Below are 12,667 nucleotides of genomic sequence, written 5' to 3'. Positions count from 1 at the left end.
AACATTCACACGGAACACACTCCAACATAAAAGTAACAGTGTGCCAGCGTCCTTGGGACTCTGTAGGATTACACAATACAGGTCACAGCACTGGAGCACCTCATGGAAATGTTGACATTAAAGTGCACACGGTTGATTTGGAGCAAATGTCACATTTATTGCAGAACAAAGATGTAGATGTTAACACTGTAGTGGCATATCACACACCCAAGAAAAGCAACCATTAAGACATCTGGAGGTACGAAGTTGGAATTTTATTCTTTCAGGAACGGTGCAAAAGAAAGGGACGAAAACCGTTGGAAATGTACATAACTGTTGACAATATGCTGTCAGGGATAGAGGACAGGTTGTAACAGAAGTTTCCCTTTATTCTCCCTTCACATAGTGTCGAGTGGAGACGATGTCGCCCATTGTCAGTGTCTGTTAGGGGAAAGAGAGAGAATGATGTACATTCTTGGACAGAATACACCCACATGCATGCAAATAGTATATCAATAAAAAGGCAGAAGTAGTTATTCAGCAAAGCTTTGCTACCGCTGACTCTACATTAAACACACAAACGATACTGACCAATGTGAGATTGTTGCCACTGATTTCACGGACCAGGGTTGTCTCTTTATCTTCCCATTTCTGAACATGAACCAACTTCTCCCCATCCAGTGTTAGTTTTGACTGAAGAATGCACACACAGGGTAAAGACACAATTAGAAACAGTTTTTCCATTGTTAACTCATTTATATTCCTGTTACACACATCAATGACAAGTGTTGTTTCTTTGTCTACACTGACCTAATGAATGTCACAGGATATCAACCACCTTAAAAGAACCCATTGTTTACTACAGACAAACCGTCTTGTGTTATCAGACATGAGCTTAACCATCTTGCATCCAATTCACATGACTGGCTGGTAAACCACGTTAAATTAATGCTAACGTGTCATTCCTGAAACAAGCACAGGAACCGAAACTTCGAGTTTACCTTGACTTTACGGTCATCTGCAGTGGTCTCATCGAACTCCACTCCCAGTTTGAAATTGATTTCTGTGGATTTGAAAGTGCTGACGGTCTTAAGCGTAATGATGTCGGCGTCCATGGAAATAATTGTCGTGGGTTTGGTCATACTGCCAACCTGACGTGTGGCAAAGCCCACGCCTGAAACAAATACAATTATAAGAAAATGCATACAAACGCAGAGTGAGTGCATTTAATATCAAGTACCAATTTAATCTGTATATGTACAATGTGGACAAAGTGTTTGCACAATTTTTTTAATTTGTTTAAACCATAGGGGACCACACCTATAAGCATTTCCTTGTTAGTGAAAAAACTAAGGAAAAAGCATCCTGATGCCTAAGGGCAATACAATAATAATTAAACAAAGACTGCATATATTTGCAATTGCTGGTCATAAATGAACAACTGCACACAACTAAAGTCTGGAACGGTCAAAATGGTCAATCAATGAGCAAACAGACAGCTTGGGGAGAATGCAGCTATTAGTATCGATTTGTACAGTACAAAATACTATGTGAAAGTAACCTTTAAATGGATATATAGTCAGACTACTTTGACCCTATATAAAGAAAAGAAAATCTGTGTTCAGTATCTGTGTGATTAGTGCAGTTTACCCAAAAATGGCAATTCTTTCATTATTTACCCACAATTATGTCAATCCAAACCTGTATGACTTTTTCTTGCCCACAACACAAAATATGATATTTTAAAGAACGTTGGTAACCAAACAACATAGGCCCCCATTGACTTAGTGTGGACATAAAATCCCCAAAACATTTCTCAAAATATCTTATTTTGTGTTCCACGGATCAATAACAAATTTGTTTATTGTTAATATCGTTTTAAATATCTTTCTTTTGTTTAAAAAAGTTGAACTAATCTAGTCTTCCCCTCCCCCCCACCTCATTTTCTTTCTTCCAGCCACAATGCTGTACATTGATTTATCTAACAGCCTCCCTCCCACATCTTCCTCTCCTAAACTACAGCTCACTCAGCAACGCTCTGTTATTCACGAAATATCATCCGACGAAATCAGCTTTATAAAGATGGCCGACAAGCAAATCACATACATTTTTACATTTTAATGGACAAAACGAATTGGGAAACCTTACAAAGACATTTGATTGACCAAATGCATCGAGTGCCATAATGAATGAAATGTTTCTCAAAAAATTCTGCAGCAAGATAAAAGGTTATATTTTAAAAATTTGATTGCTCAGCTTCATAATCACATGTGGTTGTGGCATTAGTCAGACATGCGTGTGAGGAGAGCACATGGGTTTGAGTGTGTGGGCACATTTGAGGCTACTTCGCACAAAAGATCTTGCACCACATGCACTCCATCTTAAACACACCCATGCAGACCCACACCCATGCAGACACACACATGCACCTTGCACAATGAATGTTTTCCTTGGAATACACAGTTTCCCACAAGGCGCAACATATATTTATTATAAACAAACCCAATTTACATGTGTTTACTTGCATCAAAGGCACACCCCACATTCAGCCATCAGGTATTCACACATGCAAGACTACTCACCGATGGCTTTCATGTACTCATCGAAATTCTTGCTGTCCTTTAAGTTCCATGTGCCAACGAAAGCCTCGACCATCTTGAAAGCTGAGTGAGGGAACAGTAGCAAAACCAATGAGCCGGAGAAAGAAAGTGTGAGAGAGTGTAAGACAGCACCACTAGGCTTCTACGATCTTACTGGCTGATTTATAACTGCTGTTTGTGATGTCATCCCTATAAGCTTGGGGGGGAGGAGAGGGGAGGAGCAAAACCTCAAGAGAAGAAGAGAGATGAAAGACAGGCGATGGAGGGGTGAGATGGGTGAATTTTAAATCAGTTTAGAATGACAACGTGAAAAAAGACAAACATGTTAAAGCTGTCTGAACAGAGATTAAATTGTAAAAAGTAATGCATGAAATTAAAATAAAAAGGCAATATCATACTTTTTATCTTTTCCATATGAACTGTTCTGTATTTCAGCGATAAGCGGCAACGGTATAAGTTTTTATGGTATGAACAGTTTGCGAGCGTGGTTTAGTTTATGAGGTTCTGCTTTTTATTTGAAGAAAAATGTGAAGAATTTTATATCTGCTATCTAACATTCTGCCTTCAATCTGCTTTTGTGTAGCACACACACAATGAGTGAGCAAGTGAGAGAGCAAGATAGAGATGGCATGATTGATATGAGGGTCAGGGTCACACAATATTTCTTCGCTCTCTTTCTTTCTTTTACGGACTGCTAAGGACATGACCTTATGTCAGAGGGCTCTTTATTCCCACCCTCTACACCCTCTGCATGTGTGCTTGACTGTTTGCTCAGTAAGAGACAGCAGAGATCTAGCCGTATCAGCTGCTGTTTTATAAAATAATCACCACAAGTAACACTAAACCTTTTCCTCTGCCTTTCCTCGGCCTGTCCTCTGCCAGCCACAAGCATTTGTAAGTGAATGCATCGACTCTCAATTGACGAATTGCACACTGTTTGAGCAGAAAGGTCTGAATATCAGGATTTGTCCGCAATACGGTCTGAAGTTGATACTTTTTTAATAGTTTGTGACATTATGAAGATTATTATCAGAGAGCAGCTGTTAGATATGTCAAGAACATTAGACATTTGACGTAAACTGTTTTGTTAGATTAACAATAGCGTTCTGGAAGGAGCCAAAGAATTCACATTGTAGTGAAGAGTTTACTTCCAAAAAGAGATCAATCAAACTGCAGTTGGATTGTTTTGATTTTAGCCATAATAACAAGGAAACACAATAAAACATCATAACATCATAAAAAATGCTATTTTTGAAAATAACAAATTTGTTGATAAACAAAGATCAAGATAAATAATGCACTCTACACTACATCTTTGGATATACTTTAACAGTGTGTAACTCAGAACACGGGGGTTTTAAACGAAGAATTTGTTAAAGGGGTGCTGGAACGGTGTGTCGTGCATTCTAACTTCTTTAAAATATTAAACGTGCTGTCAAAAAAGAATTATTTCTGTGCACGATACACTCCCCCAGCGATCTTACAGGTTTCGGAAAGCTTTTAACTGTTTAACATAAAACTGTTTATTAGACAATTCTCCTGGAAAAGCACGCAGCAGCATGGAGAGCAGGAGAAAGATCATGCGCAGACGTCTATTTCACTTGTGTGCAGGAGAGACAGAGAGAGCATACGTTCACGAAGTTTAGGTGTTTGTTTTGGATGATTTTGGATGATATAATGCCGGATTTGCTTGCGTTTGAAACTGATATATGGAGCCTTCCCAGCGCTTAAAGATGAACCGCATGTGGTGAGAAACTGATGTCTGTTTTTTGTGGCAATGGGTGCACACGTGCCTTAGTTCAGCCTGCCCCTCCCCCCGCACACGCCATATGCTGTATCTATCTTTTATAAATGTGATCAAACTAAATACTCTTCCAAGATACGAAGTATGCAATGCTACTCAAGATTAATATGTGAGTGGCAGAAACCGCGTGTGTTAGGGCTCTTTTATAGTTCACCAAAAACTGAAAATGGGCTATACGAATTCTTTCATAATTTATTCACCCTCAAGTTGTTTTCAACCTGTGTACACTAGGAAAGATATTTGGAAGAACAGTTCTGGGGCACTATAGACTTCCAAAGAACAGCAAAAAGTATTTTGGTAGTCAAGAATGCCTCAGAACTGTTTAGTTTCCCACATTCTTCAAAATATCTTCTTTTGTGTTCAACAGAATTTTACACCATTTTGTAACAACCTTGAGGGTAAGTAAATGATGAAAGAATTTTCATTTTGGGTGAACTATCCCTTTAATGTGCTGTGAAACTAAAAAAAGACGTCACTTACAGTTACCTCTGCAATCCAGAGTTAATCTTGTTAAGTTTGTTCAGAGGAAAAGTTGTTTGTTCTTATCATTCGCCTGAGGGAATATGACATGACAAACACATCATTTAGAACAAGCACCTGTTTGAGCATGTGCAAGTTCAGACACACACCCAAACGTACACGTTCTTATTTTTATTGTAGTAGGTACAAACCCTTATTTTATGCATTCAGTAATTGCACGGAGTTATTTATTTATTGAAATTGACTAACTACATTTACCATGTGGTTTTTATACCACATGATAACTGTACATTCCTCTGATAGTGTATCCTGAAATGATCGTATTCAGACGGCTTGTGCTACTCTACAGATAGCCTCCAGAAATTCTAAAATTTCTATTTCGGTTTTTGGTGAGATACTAAGGAGGTTATTTCTTCTGTATACCCCTGTATGACATTGCAGCACTGCAAGTATTGTTGACTCTTGTGCAATAAACCGCAGCCAGTGTTCCCTATTTGAAAGTCATTTTGGATAACTGCATTTGCAAAACGATTAAATGTAAATGTTCAATTAAACAAGAGGCAAATATTATTTGCACTTCACTGACAGGTTATAGTTCTCTAGAGATCTTCTGCTTCTTTGCCCACTCACTGTAGAAGGTCATTATCAATTGAATCTATACTTTGTGAAATACACCACGCTGCGCCAAAAGATCTGATGATTCAACCTCATGTGTTGTGTAACACAGAGACTCTCTCTCAAAATGATTTACACAGTCACTTTTCACCTTTAAACGCTTGTGGAGATACACACAGTGTGGACCATAACTGTGTCTAACGCAACACAAACGTGTGACTAAACAGGGTATGCAGAGTTTAACATTTCACAAGAACAGGTGCTGGAGAGCGCTAGAGAGAGAGAGAGGACTAGTTTTAGAGAAGGGGTGAAATGTCAGTTCCCATTTAAAATGGCACTCTGTTCCCAAATCACACATTTTATGCAAAAATCACACCCAGTCCAAATTAAACACAATATGCAGGTCACAAATCCAACTTTTGGTCAATACAGCAATTAGGCTACAAATGTATCTGTTTGACATCTGTAAGATTCAGAGTCCCGACACCCTCACCGCTTTACTCACACCGCCCTCTAATGGATATGCGGATGCAACTCGGTTACCCAAATACAGCTGCGCGCACGCATGCACACACCAATGGCCAGCACAGGCAGGCAGCCCATAAAACAGCAAACACAGACACAATATAGCACTGCTGTGTTAACAGTAACCATGACAATGCAGCAATACTGTGAGACGTGCAAAGACAGTGAAATATCCTTAGAAGTTTAGATGAAAGATGTCTTATATCAAGGCAGGATAAGATAAATGTGTGCAGCACGAGTGGAACAGCAACGTAAACAGACACGGCGATGACCGTGGGAGAAAATAAAGAGATCTCAACAGCTGATTAACTTTTTCAATTGAATTTCTTATTGAATTAACTGGTATTGCGCATCTAACGTTATACCAAATTCAATGGAAAAAGAAACGGCTAAAAATACTAAACCACTATAAGCACATGACTCACTCGAAAACAGCCATAAAAACTTGAGCATAATCTAATAATAGTTTGAAGTAGGCTACAAGAGCAGAAAATAACAAACACATTAAAGCTTAATGAAAAGAAAACAGTAACAGATCCAAAACATCCTTCAGGTTAAGTAAACGGAATTTACTTAATGGGATATTAAAGACAAAATATTTTTGTGTTGTTTATCTTATCGTCTCCCCTTCCCCCTCTTCTCTAGCTATGCCTGTGTGTGTGTTCTTCAGCTCTCTGCATTTAAAGAGGTGAGGGTTACCGGGGAGACGCGCTTGCAGCAGGATGCGCGGTATCCGGTAACGCGCCTGCAACCTTTCCAAAGATGCCGCTTCACGATATCCCCACGTTACCTCGAGTCTGATACAGCTTACTCAGATTGAGTAATGACCTGCTTTTTATTATGCGAGATGCTGTCCGGTGCGAACTTTAAATTCACAGCGAAGCAGTGTAAACTTTCACGATTCCTCCAGGACATGGGCACGTCGATGACGACGCGCACGCTGATTTAAACACTTTTTACTGTTTTGTAAACCTGTCGGACATCTAGAAGACAGAATGGCCACTGAAGCATCCTCATTGGGTTATTATAACCACATAATTCATATTAATACTACAAGACCTGTACGAGAATGACGCCGTTGTGGAATCAGCGAACGGGGCGAGAAGCACCGAGACCCAGATGGGGACTGACAGGTGAGAATAAAATGAAAGTTTAGGCTATACATTTAACGAAAGGGGCCACAGAGATTAGAAATGTAAAGTTAATTCAATTGTATTATTAAGATTACCTTTTACATGTTATATTCAAATGTAAATAATATAGCAATGGCAACATAAACTCTTATTTTTCTAATATATTAATTCTTGTTTTCAAAGACTTTTTTATATAAGTGTACTTTTTAACTTAATTGTGTAACATTCTTTGGAAACAAATGTTTGCCTCAAAACCCTTGCAAAAACAATAGCAAGAAATTCATAGTGTTGACCTATGCATCTTGGTGCGGAGTTTCAATTTAAAACCAGATTATAAAGAACCACTTGCAAGTGTGAACAGAAATAAAAATTAATTGATTGACCAAAAAACATAAATAAGAAAAACATTATAAGAAAGAAAGAAAAAAGAAACAAAAGCAAGCTGCGTCCTAAGTAAAATGATCTGGCACGGTCAGATTTGATCCTTTTCCGTTACCCCTGGAGCATGAGATGCAATTTGAGAATCTGCATGTCTCAGCATTGCTCCTCAATACACACCTGCTCTTAATTATTAATGTTGTGCCACTTCCTATTTAATTTGCTCGTATAGGCTTTTTGGGTTATCTGACCGAGCGATTCTGTGCTGTACTCTTGAATAACGAAGCATATTTTCTGACATACTGCTGCAGTTCAAATATAACAAATGGTAACATAATGCTTTTTTATAATTACAGTACAATTCAGTTTGTCAGAGCAATATTTATGTTTGTTTATGTTTTCCAGATCAAAGGATTAAACTCCCTAAATGCCCAAACGCTGCCCCTCTGCAATCCCTGCCCACTTACGCGCCCAGATCAAGATCCCGTAGGGTACCCACAGACTACGGGAATTTAGAAAGCTCCGTGATTGGGGCGAGTCACTGGGGGGAACCTGGAGTTCCCAGAGCGAGTGGCTACCACGCCCGGCATGCGGAAGCGAGCCCAGTGCGGCCACGAATCGTCACCGTGGTAAGGCCCAGTGGAAAAGAGAGCCTGCGCAAGATCTCACTACTGTTAAACCGTCGTGCTGTGCAGACGTTTGAGCAGTTAATGGCCGATGTCTCCGAGGCACTTGGTTTCCCCTGCTGGAACAATGCTCGTATTCGACGCCTATTCAGTCCAGCCGGCCGCGAGATCCACAGCATTGCTGACTTCTTCCGTGTCGACAACGCCTTTCTGGCTTTTGGGATCAGCCGCCCATTGCTTGATGAGATACATGTCGCGCTGAATGAGTTATATCCTGAAAACCTTGGCTACTGTGAGAACCTGCTGAGGATCTGGGAGCGTATGCTGAGACCAAAGCCCACTAAAGCAGACAGTGGTTTCCATGATGATGACCCCGAGGCATCTTACCTGCTGCATGTGACCAAAAGGTGATCCAACCAATTGCCAACAACCTGCAGCCTGTTGGAGGAAAAGGAAGGCAAAGAGAAAAGGTGAAAAAAGAAAGACAGAAAAAAGAAAGAGAGTTGTGGATGAGGAAAGGTGACCTGCTGAAAGACGACAAGAAGGAGACAAAAAAAGAGCAAAGAAAGACAGAACCTGTTTATTGCAAGAGCTGTCGAGGATGTGGTCCTCCAATTCCCCAAATCAGAACCAAGCCACATTCTCAAGCGAACAGGCCAAATAACCAGAGCGAAACAAATACGACTTCCGAAAAAACACCACACAGATCACCAGAAGTAGACGAGAATGTGGCCAATCCTAACTCTACCCCCACTGTTCATCAAAATCAGCATAACGCTCTCATTATGGAGACGATATTTGAGAGACCAACTCAACTAGAAACAATATCACAGAAAAACCTGAAGGGTAATCTACCACCTGACGGTGCTGAAGTTTCATTAGAAGACATTGAGCGCTCATACGAAATCGGCCGTGTGGTAGGAGATGGGAACTTTGCAGTGGTGAGGGAATGCAGAGTACGTGGCGTATCTGAAACCTTTGCCATGAAGATCGTGGACAACGCTAAACTGCAGGGCCGCAGTCACATGATCCAGAACGAGATCGCTCTGCTACGTAGCCTAAAACACCCCCGACTTATCCAGCTCTTTCGTTCGCATCACACAGACACCCATGTGTACCTGCTGATGGAGCTGGTAACAGGTGGAGACCTGTTTGATCTGTTGATCTCTCAGAGCGGCAGGTTTAATGAGCCAAGTGCTGCTTGCATGATTAGAGACATAAGTCAGGCTTTGGAATACATCCACAACAAGAGCATTGCGCACCGAGACATCAAACCTGAAAACCTACTGGTAAATACAAATTTATAGTATTGTATTGTAAGTTTCTATTATCTCAATTAAATCTTAAAGGAAGAGATATTTGGAAGAATGCTTGTAACCAAACAGTTCTTGACTATCATAATAGCTTAATAAATGTCTTTATTTTGTTGAACAAAAAATACGATATTTTAAAAAAGAGACAGTATGAAAGCAAACACAACTCTGGGGCACTTTTGACTACCATTGTAATTGTTACTACTATGGAAGTCAATGGTGGTCAAGAATTGTTACAAGCATTCTTGCAAATACATTTCTGTGTTCATCAGAACAAAGAAATGAATGCAGATTTGGAACTCGACGGTGAGTAAATGATGACAGAATTTTTATTTTAACTGTCCCTTGTACAATGAACTATTAGTGGTTTGTGATTTATCATTAGAGACTTTTACTATAGTTTTATGTAGTTTAACATTTATATGTAAATGTTGTTGTCCGATTTCTATTGTGCCATTTAAAAAGGACATTTTTGAAAGCGTTTTACCTATTTGTCTGATACTTCTTTTGTAAGACTTAAAAAATAACCTTGTCTACAACAAATTGCTTTTGTGCTTTTATACACTTTTGTATTAAAAACATGCATTTAAAAAAGTGAATTATACTCTAAATAACTTGTTCAGGTTCAGCGCAATGGCAGTGGAGGTGTGAATCTGAAACTGGCTGATTTTGGACTAGCCATGGTGATAACAGAACCGGTGTTCACAGTTTGTGGCACACCCACATATGTTGCTCCGGAGATACTTGCTGAGACAGGTAAAATCCTCTGGTGTAACCGATTTCTAAAACTAGTTGGACACATCAAATCTGAGCTTCAAGTTTCCAAATTCAGATGAATTGTATATAGTACATAAATTGCTCTCAGATATTTCCAGTGTCATGCAATGTGTATGTGTGAATAGGTTACGGTGTTGCAGTAGATATCTGGGCGATGGGTGTTATCCTGTTTGTGCTCCTGAGTGGCTTTCCTCCATTCCGCAGTGCAGATCGTAATCAAGAGGAGCTCTTTCGTCTCATCCAGAGAGGAGATGTCCACTTTCTGTCCCCTTACTGGGACAATGTGTCTGAGGGTGAGATATTTGATGACCTACAAATAAAGAAATTTAAGGATTCGGTCGTCCAAAATAACAATTTTGTCATTGTGAACTTGCTTATTTTTATTCGTTTTTTTAAAGCACACAAGTCAAATGTATTAGGAACAGGCAAATATATATTAAATGAAGTCATCTCTTTGTGTCTCGGTGTGTCTCAGGTGCCAAAGCTCTAGTCAGAGCTCTGCTGGAGGTGGACCTAAAAAGGCGTTTGACAGCTAGTCAAACTCTGCAGCATCACTGGCTTCAACATGCAACAGCAGAGAAAGACCATAAGGTGGCGACAAAAGCCACTGACGGAACAACTGAGAAGAACAACCACCAGAAACTAAATGGCAAAACTATAGAGAATGCACAAAAACAAGAAATATCATCAGAAGATTCTCATGCATCACAAATCAATGAGTACAAACTAAATAAATACGAACCAGATATTAAAGAACATAAAGACAAGCAGACGCAGCAAAGTCACAAAATTACCAGTGACCGACAACATAAATCTAATACAGAAGACGCAACCTCAAACAAGCTACATAGCACAGATCAGAACAAACCTAAGAGACCAGCAGAGAGAGAAAACTTAGACTCAAAACAAGAGTGACCTGCTAAATAATGAGTGAGCCAGAGAAATGACCTGCTGAGCAATGACAGAAAGAAGGTCACTGAAGAGTGAAGAAGCCATCATAAAACCAATGACGTATGACAAGACTACAGTACAATATATGATATATAAATGTTTAAGTGCAGGGAATTTAGTGATTAAAGAAGAACAGTAATAATTACTTTAAAAGAAACAAACAGCTTAACACAAAACAAATGAAATGATGTAGTTTCCTTATATTCTCTAATCTACACAAAAACTAAGAGCACTGATCAGAGTGTGAAAACTGTGTGTGTTAAATGTACATCTAATGTAAATGTAAGTGCACTGTTTTTCACAAGGCATGTCAGGTTTCAGATGAAGTACCTGCTATCAACGTGTGTTGTTTAAGAAACAAATATTTTTTATCTTGCAGGTCTATAAATAATTTAGCTGTATTGTATTGTTTAGCTTTGTTTTAATTGAAAGGTAGTAAGAACGAGTTTCTTATTCTAGGAAGAATTTAAAATGTTTTTGTCAATTTCAGCATCTGTAGCTTGAGTGCCAATTTGCGTGTCAGTTGGCCAGCCATTTTTGTTATAGTATGGTAGACTAGCTAGAAAGAATCTAACAGTATTTAATAGGAATTGTCTTCCTGTGTCTCACATTACATGTGCTGTAACTATATTGTGTATTTAATAAAATGGTTTCGGTTTATTTAATATCTAGTCTGTTTGTTAAATATGTACATCTGTAAAAACTGCGACAACAATTGGTCAAATCTCTATTTCAATGTACTTGAAATGACTCAAGCTTCATTATCTAATGCCATTATTACGTTTGTACAAAATGAATATGAGTATTATAGTATCTTGCCCAGTGATCTGCAAACCTCACACACACACTTTCCCATCCCCCATGTTACTTACACTGCAGAAACAGTCAAGCAGGCAAGCTAGACTGACAGCTGTTTTGCCCAAACTAGTCCATCAAGTTATTTCATTTGGTTAAGGTCATTCCTCCACCCCCCAGGGTTTCACCTTTGTTTCTGTGAAGAAGAAAAAACACATGACACTTAACCAATTATATTTTAATTAATAACAATTAAGATAGTTAAATCTGTGTTACATTTAGACTCAAACAACTGCTTGTTAAATCTTAATAATTAATTCAGATTTTCCATTCACTGCAAGTACAGTTATTTACACAAATGACGCTGCAGGATGACGTTGCCATTTTGTCGCATTTCAGGGGTGTTGGGGGCTTTTGCCTAGACGTCAACCTTTTTCAATTTAATGCTTTATTTGGCATAACACAAACATGGCACGATACAATTAAAAACAAATCTACTCACGAAATCGAGCAACACAAACTTTTCGATAGCTTTATCTTAAGAAGCGTTCCGCTACACAACGCTGCTACGCATGCGCGTCGCACAGCTCTTTAAATACCCCCAGTCATCTGATGAGGCGCAACATTTGCTGCAGCCAATCAGGTAGCGCGTAAGAGACGGGCAGAGCGGCCATCTCTGATACTGGCAGAA

The 12,667-nt window shown here is 39.2% G+C and overlaps 2 protein-coding genes across 3 annotated transcripts; one reads left to right on the top strand and one right to left on the bottom strand.

The window, feature by feature from the left end:
- Positions 1 to 136: 136 nt before the first annotated feature.
- Positions 137 to 12,586, bottom strand: fabp3 (fatty acid binding protein 3, muscle and heart). Of its 2 annotated transcripts, XM_056741432.1 has the most exons (6): positions 12,479 to 12,586; positions 12,054 to 12,172; positions 2,562 to 2,642; positions 981 to 1,153; positions 571 to 672; positions 137 to 420 (listed from the first exon to the last, which is right to left on the bottom strand). In XM_056741432.1, exons 3-6 carry the CDS (start codon positions 2,632 to 2,634, stop codon positions 367 to 369), a joined length of 402 nt encoding a protein of 133 aa, XP_056597410.1. In that variant the 5' UTR covers positions 2,635 to 2,642; positions 12,054 to 12,172; positions 12,479 to 12,586; the 3' UTR covers positions 137 to 366. The 2 variants fall into 2 exon arrangements, with proteins under 2 accessions (XP_056597410.1, XP_056597411.1); XM_056741433.1 differs by lacking the exons at positions 12,054 to 12,172; positions 12,479 to 12,586 and adding an exon at positions 10,361 to 10,498.
- Positions 7,073 to 11,841, top strand: dclk3 (doublecortin-like kinase 3). The gene is given in 6 exon segments (XM_056741434.1): positions 7,073 to 7,136; positions 7,920 to 8,536; positions 8,539 to 9,429; positions 10,077 to 10,209; positions 10,356 to 10,523; positions 10,706 to 11,841. Coding segments are annotated over 6 exon segments (2,313 nt in total). The 3' UTR covers positions 11,146 to 11,841.
- Positions 12,587 to 12,667: the final 81 nt, after the last annotated feature.

The sequence above is a fragment of the Triplophysa dalaica genome, chromosome 25, assembly GCF_015846415.1.
Source record: "Triplophysa dalaica isolate WHDGS20190420 chromosome 25, ASM1584641v1, whole genome shotgun sequence".
Taxonomy (NCBI): domain Eukaryota; kingdom Metazoa; phylum Chordata; class Actinopteri; order Cypriniformes; family Nemacheilidae; genus Triplophysa; species Triplophysa dalaica.
The sequence above is the reverse complement of the archived record's forward strand: the minus strand, read 5'-3'. Positions and strand labels throughout refer to the sequence as shown.